Source organism: Sparassis crispa (assembly GCF_003851025.1).
Source record: "Sparassis crispa DNA, contig_000007F, whole genome shotgun sequence".
Lineage (NCBI taxonomy): Eukaryota > Fungi > Basidiomycota > Agaricomycetes > Polyporales > Sparassidaceae > Sparassis > Sparassis crispa.
In genome coordinates this window covers 1,849,198-1,875,236 of record NW_020939754.1, presented here as the reverse complement: position 1 = coordinate 1,875,236, position 26,039 = coordinate 1,849,198, and the positions used below count along the sequence as shown (strand labels likewise).

The 26,039-nt window shown below is 48.6% G+C and overlaps 5 protein-coding genes across 5 annotated transcripts; 2 read left to right on the top strand and 3 right to left on the bottom strand.

Annotated features, from left to right (window-relative positions):
* Positions 1 to 7,614: 7,614 nt before the first annotated feature.
* Positions 7,615 to 12,183, bottom strand: SCP_0806280 (hypothetical protein; the record flags this gene model as incomplete). The annotated part of the gene is made up of 6 exons (XM_027761216.1): positions 7,615 to 7,736; positions 7,800 to 8,383; positions 8,696 to 9,042; positions 9,145 to 9,293; positions 9,348 to 9,391; positions 9,683 to 12,183. 6 exons carry the CDS (start codon positions 12,181 to 12,183, stop codon positions 7,615 to 7,617), a joined length of 3,747 nt encoding a protein of 1,248 aa, XP_027617017.1.
* A 3,405-nt stretch (positions 12,184 to 15,588) lies between these two features.
* Positions 15,589 to 16,743, top strand: SCP_0806270 (hypothetical protein; the record flags this gene model as incomplete). The annotated part of the gene is made up of 6 exons (XM_027761215.1): positions 15,589 to 15,646; positions 15,698 to 15,832; positions 15,974 to 16,155; positions 16,208 to 16,362; positions 16,540 to 16,635; positions 16,710 to 16,743. 6 exons carry the CDS (start codon positions 15,589 to 15,591, stop codon positions 16,741 to 16,743), a joined length of 660 nt encoding a protein of 219 aa, XP_027617016.1.
* A 358-nt stretch (positions 16,744 to 17,101) lies between these two features.
* Positions 17,102 to 18,796, bottom strand: SCP_0806260 (hypothetical protein; the record flags this gene model as incomplete). Its single annotated transcript, XM_027761214.1, has 2 exons — positions 17,102 to 18,481; positions 18,539 to 18,796. 2 exons carry the CDS (start codon positions 18,794 to 18,796, stop codon positions 17,102 to 17,104), a joined length of 1,638 nt encoding a protein of 545 aa, XP_027617015.1.
* Positions 18,797 to 19,773: 977 nt separating this feature from the next.
* On the top strand, positions 19,774 to 20,449 carry SCP_0806250 (hypothetical protein; the record flags this gene model as incomplete). The annotated part of the gene is made up of 5 exons (XM_027761213.1): positions 19,774 to 19,908; positions 19,957 to 20,036; positions 20,095 to 20,243; positions 20,296 to 20,383; positions 20,443 to 20,449. 5 exons carry the CDS (start codon positions 19,774 to 19,776, stop codon positions 20,447 to 20,449), a joined length of 459 nt encoding a protein of 152 aa, XP_027617014.1.
* A 1,861-nt stretch (positions 20,450 to 22,310) lies between these two features.
* On the bottom strand, positions 22,311 to 24,283 carry SCP_0806240 (Sugar transporter STL1; the record flags this gene model as incomplete). The annotated part of the gene is made up of 7 exons (XM_027761212.1): positions 22,311 to 22,721; positions 22,780 to 22,886; positions 22,945 to 23,110; positions 23,163 to 23,287; positions 23,339 to 23,797; positions 23,847 to 23,867; positions 23,923 to 24,283. 7 exons carry the CDS (start codon positions 24,281 to 24,283, stop codon positions 22,311 to 22,313), a joined length of 1,650 nt encoding a protein of 549 aa, XP_027617013.1.
* Positions 24,284 to 26,039: the final 1,756 nt, after the last annotated feature.

Here is a 26,039-nt window from a genome sequence, read left to right as displayed (position 1 = left end):
AACAAAGTCCTGTTTTCACAGGCATGCAGTGATATTACCAGACAAAATATAGTGTGAGCTCTCTTCATGATCTAGCACATCATCTATCTGTATTTATAGAGTAGAGTTTAATGCATGTGCATTGGTGTGCAGGCTATGGTATTAGATGCTGAGATCTTTGCAGTTATTGTAACACTATACAAGTAGGATATTTGGAATGAAAAGCCAGAGTTGGTTGTCTTGAAAGTCCTGCAGTATACGTGTGCTTGTTCATGCAATGAGAACATATACATGGATTGCAGGCCAGACATGCATTACAAGAGGATATTTGTACCAAAAGAACATGGTAAGAATAAGAAAAAAGCTCTATCCCCAGTCAGACTTAAGGTAGACACTCCTCGCAAAATGGCATAGATTATGCACCTAGTGATCATACCCTATTAAATTTACGGCCATTGACTCTCACACCAGTAATTAATGATAATGCAGTTCTCAAGTGCATGTCCTCTACCCTCAAAAATACAGGTCATCGCTGTCCCAGTCCTTATTGTATGAAATGCCCACTAATGGGCCATCCACTGGCATTCCTATAGTCAGATGGAGAACGTGAGTAAGACATCCATATCAAAGCATATAATTGGAATCACGCACTCCTGAGCATATCATTTAAACACCAGTCATTATCGTGCAGACAGTGTTGCTGCTCCACAGCTTGCTCTGCTCATCTTCAGTAAATGGCAATCAGCCTTGTGGAGTGCAGGCATCTAATCTGCCTTCTGGCACTACACATCTTTTCTGTAAGTGATCATCCAGAACGCACCTGGCATTCTGAATGGGCTCATCTTCTGCAAGTAGTAGTGATGAGCACAGCAGCCAAAGCAGCACTTGAAACATGATGCATCCCTCATCTCCTACTTTCTGCAATGTATGCAGGCATATATGAGCTCGGTGTGTGAGACAAGGACCTCGATGATGAGCAGTCTGCCGACCCTCTCTGCAGCAAGTTTAATGGGTGCCCAGCCATCATTATTGCACATTCTCAGCAGATCCTGAAGTAGATTTGCATTGCCAAATGCATGCCCTCCATCATTTAGCACAATGCAGAAATGTCTGTTGGCAGAGTCAGACAGGAAAGTCTCACTGCCATGCATGAGAATAAATGTATGAGCTTGATGATAAAGCAATGATCTATGATCGATCATGGATACAAGTATTCTGTGATATATCTACAAGGATCAATCTGCATGAGGGTCAACAGGCATGCAACATGTAGTGCTGGACTTATCCTTGATGCAGAGTGCATTATATAGCGATAAGTTCTGTTTATATACAACTGAGCCAAAACTGAAGCATATGGAACTAGAAGTCTCTGACCTGTGATGGGTTAAACATGCTTCCAGAGGTTCAAGTCCCATAGCAGAATACATTCACTCTGCCAAAAAATGGGTTGTCACTGCTGTTCTATGAGAGATCTCTAACCACTAATCAGTTAATCGTGAGCATTGCAGTAAGTTAATCCTGATAAATGATTTATTTTAGGGTCACACCTATGTAACAATGACTAAGTCCTTTGCCTTTTACTCTTTTCCTGCTCAGTCTAGAAAGTTCCAGATTACTTACAGAAGTATTTTTTGTACTCTAAAGGTTAGTCTGCTTGCAGCATATATAGATAGATATCTTGCAAAAAATTATCACTACGTAGCCTGCCCAATGCTGTTACTGAGAGAATGTTAGCAGTGATGTCTTTCAGATATTTCAAAATAAATACCTTCAGCTCTTCATTATCCAGTAAAATCACACCTGATGCTAGAATAGAGAAACTGTGCATGAAATCTGATGCTGTGTGAGGAGACTCGAAGGAATCGGACAATCAGACACCCTCTTGTCACATGCATGAGTGGTCATAGCCACACAAATGTGTGATAACTGTGACACAGTTCATTCATTTAGGGCGAGAACAGAAACTTGATCTCTCCTCAAACTTAGCAAAGTCATAGTATGTCATGAGAGAAGGTCAAAATTTGTATTGACTGGTAAGTTCTCCTGACACTCTGCTCAGATTTTGCATATCTTTACCTCTTAGGAACATCCCACTCCTTTGGTGTAACAGGTTAGTTCTGATGATCATTACTTATTATGGACTGCTTACTGATTACTTAAGCAAGTTGCTTTTAATCCTTTACACTCACCATCTAGCTGTACATACTCAGTCTTAGCTTAGTTTTGGCTATACATTAAGTCCACTGCAGCTCTGATGAGCCTAAGGATCTAGGCTGCTTACACTTTTTTTGCAGTCTCAAAACTACTGCTGAAGTTTTGCTATAACTGGATACTACTGGCTGGATGGGCAGGAGCACTCACTGTGTCCTGCACATCATTTTTACCTGGCAACACCTCTCAGGACCTCTAAAGTCAAGGTTCTCACCAGTGACATAGGCCGTGTTGCCAACACACTGTAAAGATGGATTGAGGTAAACAACCTCACTCATTAGCTCACAATCGCTGACTGGCTGGTCGAGTGACATCTTCACCTCACTGTTACACGGCAGCGAAACACGAGCATCAAGTCGAGTTGTCGTGAGACAAGGTCTTAGTCTAAGACACAAGTCCATTCAAGTGACACTTCTGGCGATGTCCTCGCACTGAAGGTCGATCAGAGTTTGTTCTTATGACTCATAGTAGCTGTCTGCTACTAACGGTCAATTTCAGTCAAAGGCAAGTGAAAAGCTGGTTTAATGGTAACCAGGTCGAGATGGGGATCCAGCTCGACAAGGTCATCTATTTATACAAAAGGTATCCGCAGTACTACGCAGTAATGCGGGATCGTTCATTAGCTAGATAAGGTGAAACGATATCTGGGCAGGGTAACAGCGAGGAAGTAATATGTATGAAAAAGCTGAGTAAGGTCGTGAGAGATAATCAGTACTAATGGGGATAACGAGTTGTGTATCAGAATGAGGTAAAGAGGAGGCATATATGCACATCTTGCATGTGCGATAAGAAGAAGGTCTGGAGTTCGATCCGGTGTAACCCCAGACTAGGGGTTCTAGACATCTGGGTAAAGAATCGGAGGTTGCGCTCCGATGAGTCATGTGTTGGATCACGTGGTCTGGTAACGTAAAGGGAACAAGGAAAAGAAAAAGAAAAGATGCGCCACAAGTAAGGAGCATTGTAACACTCACTACCCTTCATGAGCACTATGCCTGTGAAGACAGTCTCACCACCACCAAGTGTGCTCATCACTGCCTTAGTGTCCTTGCGGAACACTAGGGAGCAGACGTCACTCATGCGATGTTCGATGTGGCATGAATGCATCACCACATGACACGTGACCATATCAAATGTGACATCTCCATTCCTACCACCACACTCACACTCCCTGCTTCCCCCTCTCTCACGTCTGACAAGCTTGATGGGTTCAAGCACTTGCATCACTTCAAGACTGATACACTGAGTCTGGACCAAAAAAACTGGCCCAAAAACTGGTAGGAGAGAATGTGAGGGTAAAGAAGGCCAAGGAGAGGAGAAGGGAGGAGAGGACGCTGGAGAAGAGGGTGTGGGAATGGCTGCAGCACTACCAGGAGCAGGAGCAGGAGCCGTGGAAGCAGGATGTGTGAGGTATGCCCATTCTGCCATCTCTCATAGTGCTGCCACCATGCACCCACCTCACTGAGTGCCCAATGATGCCAACGGCCCTGATGTGTTCACATGTAATGCCACCACATTACAGTGCACACACACTCGTGGCACCCATGATGCAGGACGTGAATGATGTGCCTGTCACATCACCAGCGTAAGGGATACAAGCCCACGACAGCCTGATGCTAATGTGCCTCACTGTCTGGGTCACCAACAGATGGCACCAATGGACCCAAGCACACCGAGTGCACTGATGCACCGCAGCTGCACAATGAAGCCCACAGCTGACGCAGTGCAGGATGCGGACATTGCACCCAACACACCACCAGCACTGAGGGTGCACTATGCAGGTGCCAATGCATGAGCATGCCTAGCATTGCTGACACACCATGCCACATTACCAGCACCAGGGGCACATGTCCAGGACAATGCGACCCCAGCACGCCCAAGGGCACACCCTGCTGTCCACACTGTGAACCACCTGACAGTGCCCATAAATTCGAGCATGCCACCACAGTGTGGCTGCATAACGGAGCTCATAGCAGCTGAGGTACTGCAGGCAGATGACCTGCCCACCATGCTGCTGACACCGGAGGCACATCATGACAGTGCTATGACGTGGCCGCACCCTGCACTGCCCGCACTGATGAGTGCACACCTGACACAAACACCTAAACCCAACTAAAACAAGAAGGGATCTGTGTGTGAGAGAGTAGGGCGATGCAACACTGTAAAATGATGCAAGTGGGTCCCAGAACCTTGACCAAAGCCTAAGAGGGATGCAACCTGTAAAGGAACAAGTGCTTGCAATGTAAACATGAAGTCGAGCAATAATCTATGATGAAGTCGCAAAAGTCAGAGAGTGAAAAGCTAAAGTTGCGATGTGATCACCAAACTCATAGGCAAAGACAAACTAAATTGCAAAGGAGAAGGGAACTATATGTGAGGGAAGAACACTATGGGGAAATGCAGTATTCGCCGTCTCAATGAAGTCGCAGTCAGTCTAATGCAAAAGTCAGAGTAAGACTAATGCAGGTGGTATATCACTATGTCACTATATCGCTATCGCAGTGTCACAATTTGCTATCACAGTCACAGTCGCAGTCTCTAAACACAGTACGCAGTCTCGCTATATTGCAGTGTCACTATGTCGCTATGTCACAGTGGGGTATATCGCAGTTTGAAGTCGCTATCGCAGTAAATGCAGTTTCTCGGTGATCTGAAGTGAGGGGGGAATTCTCCTACTGGTCTTCGATGATAATCAACATAGATACAGCAGGTATTTATAGAGAGGGAAAAATGGAGAGAAAATGTGAAAGTGGCAAAATGTCAGACAATGGATCCTGACATTGGAAAGAGTCACAATGGTCTAGAAGCAATGGAAAAATAGGTAAAGTGAGTGAGAAGATGAACATCATATGTTAGCAATGGAAAATAATGGAGAAGTAGAGAAAAAGTAAAGGAAAACATATATTACTTGTCCTGAATTACATAAACATTCGAACGACATCTCCGGTCCAGCACGAAGGTAGGAGTTTTGAAGGGGAAGGTCAAATGATAAAGGGCATGGAATTTGCAAAACAAGAGGGTGCAACCATCGAGCGATACCGATAAGTCGGTGTGACAAACCAGCAAGTTGGTGCAACATTCAGAGAGGTGGCGTCATGTTGGAGAAGTATGGACTTAAAAGGAAATTGGCCGGGACGCATCAGACGAGACCAAAGGGCAACAAGTAAGTGGTACTCGACAGCGGGGAGATGCAAGAGTGGTGTATGAGTGACAAAAGAATGTCAAATCTCAAAGAGAAGTCATGAGGAGCAAAGTTGAATGAAGTCGCATAAAGTCGCAAAAGTTTGCAGAATGTCGCAAAAAAGTCAGATGCATCTCAGAAGCTAATGTATAGAGTGATGAGGTCTGAGAGGTCACTGGAAAACATGTTTTCAGAGGCCAGGAGGTCTGGGAGCATATCAGTGCACCCCACTACTGCATTAACCACATGACCCCCTTTCCCGTCAACCATGTGCCCCACGTCCAACACCTATAATGGACTGACACCACCCCCCTGCATCATCGAGCAGCTAATCTCGATGGTGCTAATGGACCACAATGCAGTGCCACTGCATCATGCCCAGGACACCCCCGAGGCACTGACAGCAGCATCTGTGTACGATGGTGCACAGTTGCTGCCCCACCCATCCTTATTGACATTGCACAGACTGCTCATGTTCAGTCCTGCCATCTTCATGTCGACTCCCCTACTATCCATCCTGCCTCTGCAATCTCAATGACCCAACTCTCGACTTTACCATATTGACCAGCACTGTTAGTGGGCTCACTCACAGGACCCATGTCACCCAAACCACTGCATGCAGTCTCCTCAGACACCCCCAGTTATTGTCTATGGAACTGTAGTGTTGCAGGGTCCAGTCTGGTCCAGTCTTTTGCCTTTTTTGACCAGGACCAGGACCAGGACCAGGACTGAACCAGTCAAATTCTTCAGGACCAGGACCAGGACTCGGACCAGTCCTGTTGAGACCAGTAAGGACTATAGTCCTGGATCAGTTTGGACTGGTCCAGGACCAGACTCAGTCTTGGGCCAGTCTTAACTGGTCTTAACTGGTCCTGGACTGGTCTTTATTTACTTTGACTCATGTTGAGAGATTAAGACATAGTATACACAACTTGTGAGGGGGTTATACTTCATTATTACTAGTGTTTTTGCATTATATCTAAGCCTTACTTGAATTCTAGTTTTCTATCATGCCAACTTCTCAGCTTTGACCTAAATTTTGATGAAAAACAGGCTTTAATAGCACCTAAACAGTATCAATCCAGGACTGGTCCTAAACTGGTCCTGGGCCAGTCCTGACAGTCCTGAGAATTCTGAAAATCTTCAGGACCAGGACCAGGATCAGGACTGGACCAGTACAGGACTGGACCAGATAGCAGTTCTATATGGTCCAGTCCTGATCCTGAGGCAGTCCTGGACCAGTCCCAGGACTGGACCCTGCAACACTATGGAACTGTAACCTGAGGTGGAGCTGACGGGTTTTCTGGAGTGGGAGGGAGTGCACGCATCGCACAATTATTTATGGTATACACTTTTCTTTATTTCTCTACACATGGTACACTTTACCTTATGATATCCCCATTTATTCCCCTCCTCTTCCTTTCTTTCTCCCTGAATTGTTTCTGGTGGGGGAGGGTGTAACGGGTCAATTCTGACGACTGTTACTCATTATGGACTGCTTACTGATTACCTAAGCAAGTTGCTTTTAATCATTTACACTTACCATTTAGCTGTACACACTCAGTCTTAGCTTAGTTTTGGCTATACATTGAGTCTACTGCAGCTCTGGTGAGTGTAAGAATCTAGGCTGCTTACATTTGGTGTGTGGAGGCTTGACTTTATGCATGAAACACTGTCACTGAATACAGCTTGTCCTTCTTCTCACTTCAGGTGTGACCTCGTGCAGATGCTTCTAGAACACTGGCATGTGGGCCATAGTATTTGTTTGTCCTGTCATTTACCTCACTTCATTCATCTGATTTCTACATATCGAAATGCGAGTAGCAACGGGGCGACCCACTCAGGGTCGAAACGGCAGAGCCGGGTAAGCGCAGTGGGCACGGCGGAGGGGCAGACAGACTGGAGAGATACCTGTCAGTGACGCGATGGTCAACGGATGCACCAGGAGTAGAATTCTCTATTCATACCTGTCAGTGATGCAACGGTCACTGCAGGTGCTGTAAGTACGAGTGAATACAATAGGAAGGGGGTACGTACACGGATGCACCAGGAGTAGAATTCTCTGGGGCATCTGGCGAGCAAACATATGGTATATAAGCCACTCGACACTACCTAATATAGCTAGTGGTAGAGCCGAGGCGTTGAGTAGTTACAAGAGAAAACAGAAAAGCCAAACCAAAGGTATAACGCACGTTCAGCGAACATGCTTCAGCAACTCCTCGGACTCCAGATTTCAACACTCCCCCTCAAACTTTCGAGAGTCCTATTGACAAAGTGAAGTGTTTGCTCTTCATCGAAGGCAAGGCCTTCGTCAGAATGTCCGCGATCATGTCCTCGGTAGGACAGTACGAGAGGTTGATCTTGTTATCTGCAATGGCGTAGCGAATGAAATGAAAACGGATGTCGATATGTTTTGTTCATGCATGAAAACGATTGTCTTTCGAAAGTGTGATGGCGGACTGATTGTCGGAGTGAAGAGGAATGGGGTGTTCAGGATTGCCGAATAATTCAATAACAAATGAGCGTAACCACAGTGCTTCTTTGCTGACATATGTGAGTGCGATGTACTCAGCTTTGGTTGTCGACAAGGTGACGAGATCTTGACACTTTGAAGACCATGAGACAGTGCCACCGTTCAGCATAAAAATGTAGCCGGAAACAGCGCGGCGTCCCTCCGTGCTCATACCATCAGCGTCAGAGTAGCCAATGATGTTGTTGTCTTCCGAGTCACCGAGAACAAGCCATAGGTCCGCAGTACCTTTGAGGTACTGGTAAACACACTTGAGAGCATTCCAGTGCACGATGTCCGGGTTCCGACCAAATTGGGTGAGCTGTCCGACGGCGAAAGTAATGTCAGGATGGGTAGTGACAGAGACATACTGTAGTGCTCCGAGTGCCTCGAGGTATGGCTTGTCGTGCATGATGGCATACTCCGCAGTGGTCACAGGGCACTGGTTGACAGATAGGTGGGCATGGGTATCCATAGGCTGGGAGAGTGGCTTTGCATCAGCAAAACTGTAGCGAGCAATTATGGACTCGATATACGCGCACTGCGACAGTGCGATGGTGTGCTTCTCGAGATTATGCCGGATCTCAATTCTGAGCAGCCAGTGCAGCTCGCCGTTGTCGGTAATTTCCAGTTTCGATCAGATCATATCCTTGAGGTGAAGTAGGTTGGCTAGGAGAGAGCAAACAAGAGTCATGTCATCGACATGAAGGAATATGATGGAGATTTCGCCATCTGGGTGGCGACGGTAGAAAACGGCATGATCGTGCTCGAGGCAAATGAGTTTGAAGCTTTCAAGAATTTCGCGGAGTCGAATGTACCAGTGTCGGCCCAACTGCTTCAGTCTGTAGATAGCAATGAGCAATAGTAGTAGTTGTCCAGGGGATATCCTGTCGAGTTCGATATCTGGCGGTGGCCGCATATAGATTTTCTCATCGTCGCACAACTTGCCATAGAGGTAAGCACTCTTGACATCGACTTGGTGGGTGTACCAGCCATTGCGCGCGGTGACAGAGAGAATAATGCACACGGACGCGAGTTTGCATACTGCGGCGAAGGTGTCATCAGAGAAATAATTGATGCCTTCGACTTGCGTGAATCCTTGGGTGACTAAGTGCACGCAATAACCTGTGACCTCTCCGCATGCATCACGCTTGGTGCGAAAAACCTATTTCGACCCAATGATGTTGTGACCTGATGAACGCGGCAGTGCATCCACGTATACCTAGCTCTTTCTCGACTCTAGGCGACGAATCTCATCATGCATCACCTCTTGCCATTTCAGCCAGTCTGGACGATGCTTTGCCTCAGCAACAGAGTGAGGATCAAACTCTAGGAAATCCGATGCAGCGGTGCCTACGGAGTATGCGACCACCTCGCATTCTTCGTCGTTGTCAATGCTAATGTCCATGAGGGAACCTTCAGCTCGGCCAGAAGCAATTTCACGCAATTTCGTGCTCGGCTTTCACTCACACTTGCCCGTGACAATATCAGGATCAACAGGCTCACGAATTTCACTGGGTTCGAGTGACGGGGATTTTCCAGGTTCAGAATCAGGCCGAGGTCATTTAGAAGAATGCGGAACAGTGTCGGAAACTTGAATGGTAGGTCCTATATCGATATCGTGCTCCTCCTCAACACGTGGAGAGTCTGTGCTGAAAATGACATTTCTCTCAACAGAAATCTTTTTCTCCTTGGGCCAATAAATGTGGCATCCATTCGAGGTAGGATCGGGACCGATCCAGCGTGCTTCGCAGCTGCACACATTGAGCTTCGAGTTTGTATCTACCTTGACAAACACAACTGACCCCCATTCATGCAGATTTGAGACATCCAGAGTGTGGCCAAAATGGACTTCAAAAGGGGATTTTCCCTGCAGTGCGTGGCAAGCCGTGCGGTTATGGACATAAACAATGTAAGCAAGAGCTTCACCCCATAGCCACTTCGGAAGACCGGACCCAGCGAGCGCGGTGCGCATGCCATCAAAAATGGTTAGGTGTGTGCGTTCCGCTACACCGTTATGTTCTGGTGTATCATGAACAGTCAACTTTTGAACAGTACCGGCATACTCAAGATGCGCATCCATATTGGCAGACAGGAACTCGCCGCCACGATCAGATTGCAGGATCTTGGTGCGCACGCCGTGCTGTGTTTGCAGGTGCACTTCGAAACTGACATATTTTCTAAATGCTTCAGATTTCACACGCATAAGCGGCATTTTGAGCCAGCAAGTCACATCGTCTATGAGGGTAAGACAATACTTGCAGCAATCAATGGTAAACACTGACGCAGACCCCCACACGTCCATATGAAGATGTTCGCCAAACTTCTCTGCCAACGGTGATTGATGTACCGTGGCAATGAGGGCGTGGCATGCCTTTGCAACAAGGCATGTCCTACATTCAGTCTTATCAGCACGTTGAGGATCAAGAGTGATGCCAGCGATGCGATCATGACGAAGCATGGCTTTGAGGTATGCATAGTTGACATGGCCGAGCCACTTATGAATTTTGAAAAGCGATAACTCGACAGCTGACGCCAGGGATGTAGAGTCATAAAAAATGCTATAAAGATTGTCCTCATGTGGAATGCTCGCAATGACATCATTTTCCCTGTTCGAAATTGTCAATGTGCCTTCATGGCCTAGCCAGGCAAACCCGGCCTCATCGAGAAGGCCTAACGAGATAAGTGTGGCGTGCATAGCAGGTGCATGCAGAACCCCTTTCAGCCGAATATGCCTGCCACCATTTATGGCAGGAAGACGCATTAGCAGGTCACCCACACCATGCGAGTAGAAGATCTCTGAGTTTGTGGCACGAATCTGATGTGGCGCAGTGGTGCAGAAGTTCGACAGCCGATCAAGATGCGGCGTCATGTGGTGCGATGCACCAGTGTCAAAAATGTCGACTCGATGATCGGATTCGGCCACTCTGGCGAAGGCATGGTAAGTCTCCGAGATCTGGACTTCGTCTTGGGCTGCAAGGTCAGCGCAGTCAATCACAATCTCCTCGAGAGGAGCAGAGAACACCATGGAAGCACTCCAGGCTTCCTCAATATGCACGGACGAGACGGACTGTACAGCGACAGTCGATGCAGAAGTATCCTTCACATTGTCCTTCAGCTTCCCATCTGCCTTGGGCTTTGTATCAGTGGAACCAGAGCTGCTCGCAGCAGCCTCCGATTTCCCCTTTGAGCGCTGATAATACTGCTTCTTCAATGGGCAGTTGGGTGCACGATGCCCCTTTCCACCACACTTGTAGCAGGTAAGATCATCATCTGATTTTGGCACATTCCCTTTGCTCGAGCCATTGCCACGACCTCTATAACCATGACGGCCACGCCCTCGGCCTCCTCCACAACCGCCAGTGATGGCGGCACTGGCTGTTGTGGTCTTATCGCCAGACTTCAACACCGAGCGGAAATCAGCCTCCGCACGAAGAGTGGTAACTATTTCTGTTGATGTGACGACCTTGCAAGCAGCACCAGGTGCAAGTGTCGAATTGAAAATGTCGACAGCAGTAGTGATTGCAGTGACGGTGGATGCGAATGAACAAGGGATAAATGTGGTAATCGCATTGATGTAAGTACAGTCCTCGATCTTGACATTCATCTCTGACAGCTTCTCCTTGAGCTCGGCAAGCTGGTCTAAGTGCTGATGGACCTTATGGTCATCGGAGCACCTAAGTGAGAAAAGTTTTGCCTTCATCCAGGCCTCGGATGCAGCAGTCGAAGTTCCGAATTCAACCTTCAAGCCAGTCATAACTTCATGTACCTTCTTGACATTCAGGTACTTCTTGAACAGTGAGTCATGGAACTTTCCAGTTATCGCATTAAGCATCTGCTTATTAAGCTTCCGCTCCACATCAGATGTCGGGTCAGCAGCACGATCAAGAAGCTCATCGGTGTCGCAACCACCAGTGGCACACTTGATGTGGCCCAACCAAATCCGATAATTGGATCTGTCAGCGGCCAGCTTCAGGATGTCAGAAAATTCCTTGGCGATGGTGGTGGTCATGACACGGGGTAGACGGTGAGGGATAGGCATGATAGGCTGCAGAGATGGTGCACGGGAGCTTGATGGTGATGAAGAGGGTGATAGTGGCAATGAAATATTGATGGAGTCAGGGGAGAAGAGTGAGCTGTCAATACGTGAGAGGTGTGCAAAGGGTAATGGAGCAGGATATGGAACAAGATCATGTAGGTCAGAAACTTCACAACCCTGTTGCTGTAGAAGACGACGAGAGGTGAACGAGTAAGAACTGTGTTCAACGGTAACAGTTTGCTGATAACGGAAGCAGTGCTTCACCATAAAATTTGGGGTGTGTGCGTGATGTAAGGGAGACTCCTCAGCTGATAATGGCGGGGCTCATAACCTATCGAAATGCGAGTAGCAATGGGGCGACCCACTCAGGGTTGAAACGGCAGAGTCGAGTAAGTGCAGTGGGCACAGCGGAGGGGCAGACAGACTGGAGAGATACCTGTCAGTGACACGATGGTCAACGGATGCATCAGGAGTAGAATTCTCTATTCATACCTGTCAGTGATGTGACGGTCACTGCAGGTGCTGTAAGTACGAGTGAATACAATAGGAAGGGGGTACGTACACAGATGCACCAGGAGTAGAATTCTCTGGGGCATCCGGCGAGCAAACATATGGTATATAAGCCACTCGACACTACCTAATATAGCTAGCGGTAGAGCCGAGGCGTTGAGTAGTTATAAGAGAAAACAGAAAAGCCAAACCAAAGGTATAACGCACGTTCAGCGAACGTGCTTCAGCAACTCCTCAGACGCCGGATTTCAACACTACAAGCATGCTGCTACCACATACCATGTCATCCGACCATAATTTATCTCATGCCTGAGAAAGCTGTTGTTGGCACAACAAACAAGTTAATAGGCAAGGTCGAGTATGTGTTCTTGCTATGTTGATACTGTCTCATTACGACCAATCCAGCCAACATTTACCTTTTTTGGACAGTCCCAAAAATCTCAAAAATGTCCAAAAATCCAGAAAAAATTATTAGCAAGGTCTCTGAAAATCGCTGTGATGCGTGACTGGTCAGATTGGTTGTAATTGCACAGTATGCTTGCATAGTTATCTGAGGGACTGATGTAGTCAATCTTGAACAACGCAATATTTTTGTACATCATTAATACTTCGAACTCATTTATTGGCCTTCTAATATGTAGAGCAACTTGGACTTGCTAATGCTCATGAAGATTTTACTCTAGGTTAAATTGAGGTGGCAGCGGTCAAAATATGTCTAGCTTTTAATGTTTTAATGTCAACTATCAGAGATCTCTTCAACTTCAAGGCTCACATAGGTGTGATGCATATTCCTTCACGCTGTTCTATTCTAAACATGATAATATCAGGAGTTCTCTGTAAATCAGGTATTCTGAATGTCTCACAAACCCTATGCTGTGTTATTCATTTTGTTAACAGTCTTTTGCAGACCATTTCTACTGAAACGTAATTCATAGCAATGTGTAATGTAAGTATTGCAGAACTAGACTTAGTGCTGAGGACGATTTACAAATGGGTATTGCAGGCAGCAGAGCTAAAGAGAGTCGACCATAAGTGAAACCTGCTACAAATTACTACAGAAGATGTTATGTCTCCCTAATGTATTTGTGCCCTAGTATGTTCAGCTTCACTACTGTTGTGTTCCAGCAAGGATCATATTGTTAGGCCCCTAGTTAAAACATCATCCTTTGGGCACATCAGGAAAACCCAACTTTTACTTATAGGACTTACTCCGACTTTTTGTCCTTTTTTGCCTTATTTAAGGCTCATAAGATCCCAAAAGTCGACTTTTAAGTCTCTGAGGAAATATGACTTATGAACTTTTTGTTCTTTTTTACCTTATTTAAGGCCCATAAGTGCATTTAAGTCACATAAGAACACCTTTAAGTAAAAGTTGGGTTTTCCTGATGTGGTCTGCAAAGGAAAAGCTCCTGATAGGTGGAACCTTGACCTTCGCATCTTGCCGGCATCTGGACGCGGGTGGCCCAGCCGGCGCGACTTAGCAGCACCACAGTGCATGGTGGTGCCACCCGAGAGGGTGGTTGATTGTTCAGATTCAATTGGCACCCAGCGGGCACCTCGTCACATCACGTCCAGCCGAAGGGCCCCAACTTTCAGATCATTGAAATCCAATTAGTAAATATTCTTAGGTTTCATTAGAGACATTTGTTGACATTAGAAACCCTCCCGTAATTCAGCAGTGGGATAACACAATTGGCGCCCAGTGCCCGACGCCCAACATCCGACTGGCACCGCAGCGCCATCCTGTTTTGACACTGATGATTGCATGGAACATTCAGCGCATCGAACATCTTAATAGTAGTACTTGCAGCCTGCACGACATTGCCATCTGCATTGAGATTGTCATCGGAGTATGGGCTAGGGCTACCAGAACACCCCCGACCAACATCCAGGCAGCCCAAGACACTACAATCTACTTACAAGACTTTACTAACTTATTGCAAATGGGGCCGACTACTCTGGCGTAAGTACAACTAAAAACCGAGGTGATGTGACATGAGCACCTGCAGAGCACCAATCAAATCCGAACAATCGACCCTACACTCGGTGCGACCCACCTGAATTTCCGGAGTGTTTGATTTCGTAGTCCGCACTGTGAACAGATTTTTTTGGGGGGGCCTATCAGGGCCTATCGATATGGTCTTTGCTGTCACAGTTTTAGTCTCGATTCCAGACGTTACATGGATGTACCCGAAAAAACCAATATGTCGGAGATCAAAAAAACCACTGCAGCCTCCGTGCTATAACATCTGGTGACTTTCAGTGCGGCGGGTGTAGATGACCCCAACCTTCTCGTCTCCACCTCCGAATTGCCCCCCCGACACCTCAGGAGGGCTTGAGCAGACACATAGTCAGGCATAGACACCAGAAATAAAATTTGCCACCATTTTTGCACGGTCTCAAGGGCCCGTCAGTTTATACTGTGCATGCTTGCATTCGAGGTCGCCGTTCACATGGAGGGATAATATAAATGGCAATTTTGCATCCTAGTATTGCATAAATAGTAGACAACATACAGACAGGATCAGTGAGTGTAGAGTAGCGGGAGAAGGGGAGGCGACTACGGGATGGCCGGCGGCGCCTGGGGGTTATCTACATCCGCTGTACCGAAAGTCACCAGACGTTAAGCTGTGCTGGCTGTAGTGGTTTTTTCGATGTCCGACATTGGTACTAGCCTCCGAGGCGGAGCCGAGGAACGGCACAGCATATACGTCTGGCTTGCGAGACTACGCCGAGAGGTGTTTCGGCTTACTACTACTCATCCACATCTCCATTCGGAAGGTGCACGCTCGACAACTTTGACAACGCTCGCTCCCAACTCGCTCCTGCCTTTTGTTGGTACCATATAATACACACTGACTCTTCGACGGAAGATTATTCATTATGCTCTCCCTGGTCGAAATGAATTTGCTCAATAAATTACTCTCCTTCGTTGGTCGCTAACTACAGAGACAGTGATCTGTGCCTCGCCGTAACCTGCCTTTGTCAAACCAACTGCTGCATATCTGAGATCTTCGGCACCACTTGCTATACCTTTTTAGCTCAGGGTCGCATGTACGGCATTGTGGAAGTTGACCGTCGCGCGCAAGGTATAAAACACAGTTTGTTGGTCTGCATCAACCCCTCCTCGCTGTCTCCTTTACCACGGACTTCGCGCACACCATGAGTATCCCCGTTCCGACTGACCCTCATGGCTTCTTGCAGTATCAAATGATTAATGGTACGCAAGCAGTCTTTTCATTTTGCTGGCACCAGTTCTCAGGTATCTTAGCGCACATCACGTTCAAGTGCGGGTACGACAGCATACTCACTCATCTTGAGAATCCGCCCCTTAGAGACCTGTCGAACTTTCTGGGCTACTGTGAAGCGTGGGCGCATTCCGTCCACGAACACCACGAATCTGAAGGTGCGTCTGTCTATTCTCTTTGCTATACGTCTCGAGAACAACATCTCGCGATGTCGAGGACGCATCGCAGAGAAAGTCTGCCAACGATTATTCTTCCCTACGATCAAAGTGGATGAGAAGCTGATGCGTGTCGATTTACAGAGCATCTCGTATTCCTGGTCCTGCAGCCTCGACTCGACATGTCACGCGAGATCGAGCAGCACAAAGTAGTGCATGCGGGACTTGAATCGCTCTTTGCGTACATTAAGCGGGCACGCGAGGACCGAAGGGCGTTCGACGCTGCCGAGTTGCGCGGGATGATGGAAAAATTGAAGGGTCCGTTGGTACGTCGTATCCGTAATCTTGATACCAGATTAAGCTGAATTCACACTGCAGTATGAGCATCTCGACGATGAGGTCGCTCATATCTCTGCGGAGAACCTTGTCGCTGCTGGGTTTACTGCTGACGAGATGCGCAAGCTCGACAAGGACCTTGAGACGTATGCCCGCTCTCACGGGAACGTGACGTTACTGGTTCCGTACATGCGCAGGTAAGTGATAGACAACTATTCTCGCGGAGCACGGTGTCTCTGAATCCACTTCGTATTGTCCTAATGCGCCCCGAACAATTTTGTTTCGCACTCACGTTTACTCAATTTGCTCATTCCTTTGCGGTTTCTCTCCTCTTCCAACGGCGGTCTACAATTGAACACATTTTTTATTTGAAGCCACACGGTGCCGGAAATGAAAGACATCTGGCCCCCGATGCCCTGGGCTCTGCGTAAGGTGCTCATTCCTTATATGATCGCATTGCGGCATTCAGGGTACGTCGTCACGTTCTCGCACGTTACCTCCCATCGACCTTCTGACATCCGTGTTGTTTTCTCTCTATCTGCAGTTACTGGAAATACTCACCTTACGCCATGTCCTGAACGCCCTTCATGATCCCGGAGGAGGTGCTGATTTTATGAAGTCGGAAGAGCTGGATGGAACACTCGGACAGACATACTAGGCTACCGTTCACGCGTGCTCACGTCGGCCGTTGTCTGGAACCCAAGGTTTCTATATATGTTACCGTAGCTTTGGGATTCTGGGCTTGACTACGTCTTATATGCAGATGATATCAGTATACAGCCCTTTGTGCATCACGTAAGTAATCGTGTCGGCGATGCGCATATTCAGTACTTGTCAAGAAGGTGGAGTACACCACACAACGCCCGAGGATAGTGCTGAGCTCGACGCTTACAGATAATTAATCTTCACATAGTGCGTGATATCAGAAGAAACGCTTTACTGCGACCGACGGCGCACCATCTTCCACAGGATCTCGCTGTGCGTGTGATCATGACCTGCGTTTGGCTTCCGTCCCTGCTGGAAGATCGTCAGCAGCTTGACGACCTGCTTCCATCCCGCCTGCTCCTGCTGCATGCGCATCACCAGCGTCAGGTTTGACGTGGCCATCTCGTGCGCGGCGAGGTTAGGAAAAACGGAGTCGAGGAAACGCGCGACCTGAAATGGGTCCTGGATCAAGCGATTCGTTACATTGCTGATGTAGAGGGTGCGTAGCCCATGCGGTGCCGGGCGTTTCTCCAACAGAGGAAGCGAGTGCGAGCGGAAGTCCACCACAGGCAGCTCGAGGGTCTCCAAATTCGGGCAGAGCCTCGCGAACTCGAGCAGCACGCGCGGCAGCACCGGGGTTTCGATGTCTTCGAGGCCGGCGAAGAAGAGCAACGAGACGTCTTTGGCTTTCGGCCACGCTGCTGCGAGAGCTATGAAGTCCTCGTCGCCCCACACCAGCTTCTTATTGCACCGCAGTTTAATATGCTCAAGTGTGTGCATAGCCGTGAGCGGTTGTACGAGTGGTGCGAGCTCCTCGGAATCCTGTCTAAATCCCGCGACAATATTCGCGGAGAAGCACCGCACGATGGGGAACCGTTTGCTGATCACGGATGTGAGCCTACAGAGCGCATGGGCCAACTCTTCGCTATCCCCAAGGTCGGGATCGTCAAACGTGATTTCGAGTGAGAGCGTGTGCAGGAGTAGAGAGGATACGGTGTTCGCAACCTGTACAGCGAGCATTACTGAACCTCTGATGGTCAATTCCTGAAGCACGGGAAACCTATTTAAGTGGGATTCTTCTCCTGAATATACATAAGAAGATATGTCCAGCCGGACGAGATTCGGTAAGGACGAGAGCGCATGCAGGAGAGGCACGTCGATGAAAGCTGGGTCTATGTCCAGTGACCTGAGTTCCCTGCACATGGCGAATGCCTGACCTGCTTGGAGAATTCCCAGGCCCTTCGTAGAAATGTGACGCAAAGAAGGGGACTTTGAGCAGACCGCGCGGAAAAGATGAGTGATCGCGTGTTCTTTCTCAAGGTCCTGTCCTTGATCGATCGATGGCCACATCCCGTTGATGGCGAACGACAAGTAAAGAAGAGACGGAGAGACCAAGTACAGGAGGGAATAATCGAATGGCGCAGATTGAGTCCATGCCAGGTGCCGAAGTCTCGGAAAGAGAGGTTGATGGTTGTTCAGATGAGTTAAATGTAGGAGTATTGACCATGGAGACGCCACTGAAGTTGCCACAGTGAATGCAACTCTACGTATACGTTTAGCATATTGCTGAAAGCGTTCCCAGTCGGCTGGCTCTACTTCGGCAGTGAGGACCTGCCAGGGGAACGGTTAGACAGCACGCCTATGAATATACAGCGGTGGCATCCTTACGTATATGTCTACGTCGTCTTGAGGTGCTTGTTGGAGTTCAACACAAGGCAAGACGTTCAGTACATGCAACAAGTCGTCCAACGTCTCCCACAAGGAATTCAACGCAGGGTCTGAGAACGCTTGGCAGACGCGAGCTGCGCTAGCCAGCGTGCGCCGACACGCCCGAGCTGCAACAACGTCCGCATCGTCTGGAAGCAGAAAGTGATCAAAAATTAGCTGCAGAATATCGTAGCACTCTAGAGCTCGGTGAGCAGGCATTGGTCACGTTTTGAGAGAAAGCTTGAGTTCAACTTCCGGTATATATATAGCACAGCCGCTCTGCAGCAGCTGAGAGCTTCTCTGTCAATCGATGCTGTAGCACGCAGAACGTCGACCGCGAATTTTGTAACTATGCCATTAGCGGCGGTTCGCAGCACTTATGCATGTTCAAGAAGCGAGCAGCGACCGTGACCATAAACAAAGCGCCGGCGTTGTCGATTGCGTTTCACGGCAACCTTGACTGCCAGCTGCGACTTCAATAACACTCGCCTCTAGGTAAGCTGGCAGGAATCGGGTAACAATTCTGAATGACCCTTTCCGTCCGCTTCGACAATTGCACGATTGCAGATCTAACGAGGCCTCAGTGATGTGCTTCGAGAATTTAAATCTTGTCGTAACCTTGCTTGCAAGGTCTCTCCCACCCTCTTATTTGAGGCCTGTTTTCATCTACCCGGCTACTCCCGATGCATTTTCCATTCTTCTCCGCTTGGGCCTCTATCGCAAAGTCACTACGGCTCCATCGCAAAGTCACTACGGCTTTTCGTGTTCGTTATTCACCAACAGAGTAGTGGTTCTCTGTATGCCTTGTGGGTTTTTGTGGATATGTATTCGAAAATTTAAAAAATTTACCCAGCAGTGGCAGCTTCCGACATTACTCGGCCTCCCGTCTTCAATCATTGCGCGCGGGCTGGTTTGGTATGATCGACCGTCTCGTCATCACTCAGTCGTACCTTTTGTTACGCGCTCAGCGTCTCTTGCGCCCTTTTTTTTCACCGCAGGTCGGGTTTTTTTTGGGGCACACACCGTTGTAGCTTAGATCTTTTTCTATATGTTTATCTACTGCCGCTTGCCAATAATCCCAAAGTTGCTGTCATTCCTCATGCGGGCTGGTTTTCATAACGATGTCCACCACTGGCCATCATTCCTGTTTACATTGCCTTCCAATGTAAGGTGTCACAGTGTACGCACTCTTCCTCATGCCCGCCCACTTCATGTTTCTTATGCAATTCGTTACAAACGTCACGTGCTACCCAATCGTCTCCGAACCCAAACATACCTCAAGTCACGCTCAGCAAGCAAGGTCTCAGCCGACGGCAGGCGGCCTTTCCCTAGTAAGCAAGCTCAAATTTTCTTTCCGCTCTCATTTCCAATTGGGACAGACTACGGGTTCTATCAAGCCCATAAAGCACCTCGAGACTGACCTGCTGAGTCGTAAGGTCTCTCCCGAGGTTCGCTCACTGTATGTACTGCGTATTACTGCATTAATTGATATGAACACTCAGCGATTTCACAATTAGCGTGACCGTTCCTTTCATCGGTAATTCCAGATCCAAATACTTGAACACAGATGACTCAAGGAACTTCGCAAGTTCGTGTTGTGTCACTGCTTCTCGATCAAGCCCATTGGTGCAGAACATTGACGTCCTCACTATGCAACCTCGAACAAGTCGTGCAGTTTGTCATCCCGAATGTGCTGAACGTAAATCGTATCCTTCTAGTGGTATCCGACTCCTCGCTGCCTTCCCGCAATGACTCGCGCTACCACGACACAGATTCTGGATTTTCGATATCGGGACTCGCAAATACGTCAGGACTTCAGGTTTGCTTCCCCTAGAACATCGTTTAATTAACACGCGCATACTCAGAGCATAGAACGACGCGCCGACGGCAACAACAATCCCTTCGATGCTCTCGCTACCAACGCGATCATGCCCGATCTTCTTCCTGTCTCCTCTGCCTGAACATACGCAGCAAATGGAGCACCTTCTCCCAGATCTCAGCATATGACCTGGACGACGCGTAGTACTTGCACAAAGCTTCGGATAGATCAAAGTCCAGGAATAGTGCATCAATGAAGTATGTGACTTGAAGTGGGGACTCAATTGTGATATTCGTACGAAATGTAACATCGAAGTTGCGGAGTCCATGCGGCACTGGGTGCCAGCCAGCGGGAGGAAGAACGCGCGAGCAAAGGTCCAGCACCAGCAGTTTCAGTACCTCAAGATAGGGTCAACATCTCGCGAACTCCAGTAGCACACTGGGTCGGATTCCTGTGTCATCGTCATCGCTAAGCCAAAATATTTCCTCCTTGGGCCATGCCGCTGCTACATTGAAGAAGTGCACGTCTCGCCATGTCAGCCTCTGGGCGTAAAATGGAGACTTAGGTGCTTGAGGTTGTGTAGAGACAAAAGTGGGTGGAGAACAGATGCAAATGACTCCTCGATAGAGCCCCGGGATGTCTTGTAGCAATCGGTGGATGCAGAAAATTTGTGAAAGGGGAATAGTGACCCGATAACTGATGAGAGGTCATAACTGATGAGAGGTCATAACTGATGAGAGGTCATAACTGATGAGAGGTCATAACTGATGAGAGGTCATACAGCGCATCAAACCCCTGGCCGACTACGAAGGGACGGTCATACCAGGCTAAGCATGGCGGTGTCCGAATAGTCACCCTGTATCCAGGATAAGTGGAAAATATTGGGGAAGAGGTCGGTTGCCATTAAGCCGCGTGAAATGCACCAGTAGTAGAGACTGGGGACATTTTTTCAATCTCTACTTGAGAACCTGACCTCGCGCACGCGCCATGCATGTTGATGAAAGCGCTTCCATCTATTTGAGTGACGAGGTTTTGGGCAAGAACCTGAAGGCAATGTGAGATAAAATCTGCTCCAGACTGTCGTATCTTTTTTTGGAAGATTACCTGGTTGATTCGATCTTCAAAGTCCGGTCCTATACTGATTTCACAACCAGACAGGAGTCTCAACGCGGGAAATAGGTCGTCCAATGTGTCTCATAGGGTGTCCAGACTCTAGCGCGGGCTCGCGAAAAGCCCTACAAACTGGGCCAGAGCGCGCCAATGCTCGCTACAGTGATTCGGCTCCTCACCGAGCAATATTATCTCCTGGTCCAGATGGAGATGCTCGAAAATCAGCAAAGGATATCGAAACATTCAAGAGCTCTGGGTGCAGGCACGATTGTGGCTACGACTCGCAGCAGTAAGGACCAGTTTCGGTCACACGTCGCCGCCAGCCCAGTTCTCACCATTTACGTTAGTAGGTATACGTTGCCCTCCATTCGCTAGTAAAAAAAATAAAAGTATATCGGATACTCGAAACGTCGCCCTTTCAGGTTTATAGGTCACTGCGACTCACATATGAATGATGGCAAGGATGCAGGCCTAGTACGGGCTGTCCGAGTACAGTTGCGAGCTTGTGCCGTTACGTTTACCGCAAAAAATGATGGCAAGGATGACTTGCGGAAAGAGCGGGAATTTCCATTTATGGAAGCTGCGCCGCCGATCACTGTCCGTCAATGTGGTTAATAGTATCGTCGCCTGGTGCCCAAGACGCAGATGGTTTTGGGTAATCATGACAGAGTCGGGCATCGCATCTGAGGTCATGTTGAATTACATTACCTCACACTAAGTACACTACCGATACAGTGCTTACATAGATACTCTATTCAAGGTCCTCAGGGACATGTCCCGGGGCCAACACGGAGTGCAAACCGTCTACGTTGTCTCAATCTGCTCTTCGCTCCTTTTCTCCGAGACGCTCGCTTCACGCTTCTCGTCAACCCCTATCTTCTCGCCCACATCCACGCCGGATGCGAACGCCGACTCCTCCTGACCCGCAATAGCTGCAGCGCGTTCCGCCTTGACTTTCTCCCTGATACCGCGCGCACGTTGAACAATGCTCCATTGTAGGATACCATACCACGGCTTGGGCGTGGGTACTAGCTCATCATCGGAGCCTGCAGGCTTCTCAATGCGGAAAAGAACGTCAATCGACTCGAGCGTCTGCCCGGCAGTCTCGGGATAGAATGACCATACAACGCAGGCGTTGACGAGATTCAACACCGCGAAGATGATATAGGTCTTGTATCCGATATTGCGGAGGGCAGGAGGAGTGATCTCGACGACCTGCGGCGTGAATGCCACTGTTAGATGGCGTATGATGACGAACGCCAGACAGACGCACGAGGAAGTTTCCGAGGAAGTCTGCGGCGGCCGCGAGCGCAGCACCCTTCGCGCGGATCTTCAGGGGTAGCACTTCAGCAGGGTAGACCCACACAGTCGCCATCCAGCCTGTTCCGAGATGTTGGCGTTAGCCAGAGCACCGAAGGATCATTAAGTGAAAACACACCCCAAGTGAAACATGCCTCGAACATGAAGACAAAGAAGACAGCAGCGATAGAGGAAGACGAGTTGTCGATAGCCACGCAGATCGCTTCGAGAGCAAGGACGACACATTGTCCAATGGCCATCGATATCCAGAGCTTACGGCGTCCAACTCGGTCGATGGTGAACCACTGGATAGCACGTCACAAAACGCCACCTCATATCATAACAGAGCAAGCGCACCGTAAGGAAGGATGCAACAATATACCAGACTTGCAGCCAGCAGCCGAGGAAGAGCGCCATCTTCTGGCTCATACCCAGACTTTGCTGGAACAGTGTCGGTGCATAGTACGTGACGATATTGATGCCTGCAGAGACAATCAGCTTTTCAAATCAGAAAAGGTACGGAACACACATACCAGTCATCTGCTGCATAAATTGAATTCCTAGCGCCAGGTAGAAGCGTTTATTGCCCATGATACCGTTATCTTTGAACAGATCACCCCACGACCCTTCCTCCTTAGATTCAAGCTCTATAGCCTCGACGATCTCCGCCTTCTCGCGCTGGACGATGGGATGGTCCGTTGGGAGGTTGCGCAGCTTAGCGAGCACGATTTCTCCCCGTTCAGGAGTGTCGTCGTGTCGAATCAGCCAACGGGGCGAGTCAGGGAGGAAGATGGTAACGAGAATGATGTAAATGGCGAACACGCATTGAAAGAGCAGCGGAAAGCGCCACTGCACGCCACTGTGGTGAAAGTAGAAGCCATAATTGATCCAGTATGCGAGCATCAGGCCGCCCAGCATGCTCGTAAGCTGGCAGCAGACGTGCCATCCACGGTGCTCGGGCACGGACACTTCACTTTGGTATACGGGGGTGACTAGGCAAGATGAGCTGCAGCGGCAGACGTACAGACGCTGAAGGCTAACCTGAAGTGATGTATCCAATACCTGAGACAAGCGCGTCAGGTTCTACTGAATAGAGAAGAGCAGTGGTGTGACTTACCAAAACCCGTTATAACACGCGCGAACATAAACTGAACGCGTTCATACGAGGTACCCATGATTACAGTACCGACGATGAGAATGATCGAACCCAAGATGAGCGTCCGCTTGCGGCCAAGGGGCTCAGAGGTCAAAGCGGCACCGATAGCACCGAAGACTGCTCCGACGTCATAGAGTGCGGTGATGGTGCCGACCATTAGTGTGCTGGGGTTACCCATTTGGTCGAGCCAGTACTTGGAGATGACGACGCCAGACATGACACCCTGATCGTATCCGAAAAGCCAGAAACCAGTCGAGCATACAGACGTAATGGCAGCGATGAGGGCGGTACCCGTCAACCCTTGAAGACCTACTTTGCTCATCGTAGACTGCACTGCGATGAAGTGGGAAAGGTACAACGAAATGGGTGCGAATGCGAGCGCGCGTTCGCCAGCTCTTCGGCTTCTGAGGTCAGACACTTTATATATGCACCATCGTGCACCAGCTGCAGAATGAAACTGTCAGGTGCGCAAAGGAACCCCGCATTGACAAGGAAGGATCGCTCATCTGAACCGCACGTGTGCCCCAAATGGTAGGAGGTGGTCGTGTGGAGCCCCGTGGGCACGGCGGCTGAACATCGGAGGACGCGTTACGGACCGCACCCACCGTTTCCAATGTTCTAGCGCGGCCTCCACTTGCGATTGGAGTAATATCCTTGTGACGAGAATGCACTTGATGGCACAGTTAAGTTCGTAAGATCGACGACGAACCCTAGACTAAATGATGCACTGTGGGCGGTTACCGTATGCGACTGAGTTAACTCGAGGTTGTGGAAGACACCAAAATAGACAAGGCGAAAAAGGTCTTGTGTGAGCCTCCTAACACAAGCAATTCACGTCGCGATTGACATGACGGTCGACTTCTTGATGATTATGAAAATCAAAAGCCATGTTGGGATCCTTCCACCGAGCGATGTAAGGGCATACTAAAACAATGCCATCCAACAGATCTAGAACGAAGACATATATATGCCTTGCATGAACAGCCAGGAACAGCGTAGAACATCCCGCCGAACGCATACGAATGAGATAACCGAAAAGATAAGGTCGAGGTCGGCGTGAGAGAAAGAAGTCGACGAAGAAGGACCGAGGGTGGTATGCGTTCGGTGACTTATGTGACTGGAAGTCTCTGTAATATCGGAGGAATGAGCAGTTCTTGGCGCAGGGTGTTGTAATAACCTCGGCCAATATAACTATCTCCACGAACACCAGTACAAAGGAAAATGGAACGAGACATACGAACATGCACCATGCCGTACGTGGTGAGCTGAGAAGCTCACATCCTGATCAATGCAGTAAGTTGAGAGCAGAAGGAAAGTATGGGAGCAATCCATGAGCAGGTTTGAGAATGCTGTCCTTCCCAGTTTGGATTGCCAAGGTAGGGTCTCAACTCGAGGAACCACCACTGGTTACCTACAAGCTATAGCCGGAGATTCGTAGACTCAGAGAGTGCAGAAGCATTTCATGTCAGCTATCGGATCCGCTGCCAAGAATGTAGCTAACGCAGATAGTCCAATTACACTCCGGCAGTGAATCAATCACTGACCAGCAAAAATCTTTCACGGATATCCGAGGCTTCTGTATATATATCTGGAGGATTGTCGCTGAAAGCGGATCACGGCGAATGCGAAGTCTCCTCTGTAGTGAATAATCAGCGAGGAGCGAGCGCACATCAATTCTGGACTCTTACCGAATCGCTTGCCATGGCTTCTGTTCTTGCACAAAAATGTGAACTATGAACGCGTCTCCCGCAGAAAGTATTCCTTGCCTCAAGGGACCTCTTGGGCGCAGCACTTATTAACAGAGAGCAGCCCGACTAAGTTATTCTGTGCTTTATTTCATCCTGGGCTTCATGTACACCTGTCGTACGATTGAAGGGCATCTTGGGACGGTAATCTTACCTGCGTGATGGAAAAGTACCGTGATAGTGAAACTTTGCTGACCTGTAAGTGGATGCCTTCCCGTAGGATTTGGAGCACTTCTAAATCACAAAGCGGACTGCGAAACACCCCACTGTGTCGGAACAGCAGGATTTGTGAAACCGTAGCGTCGCAACATGATGATGATCAAACCAAGTTCT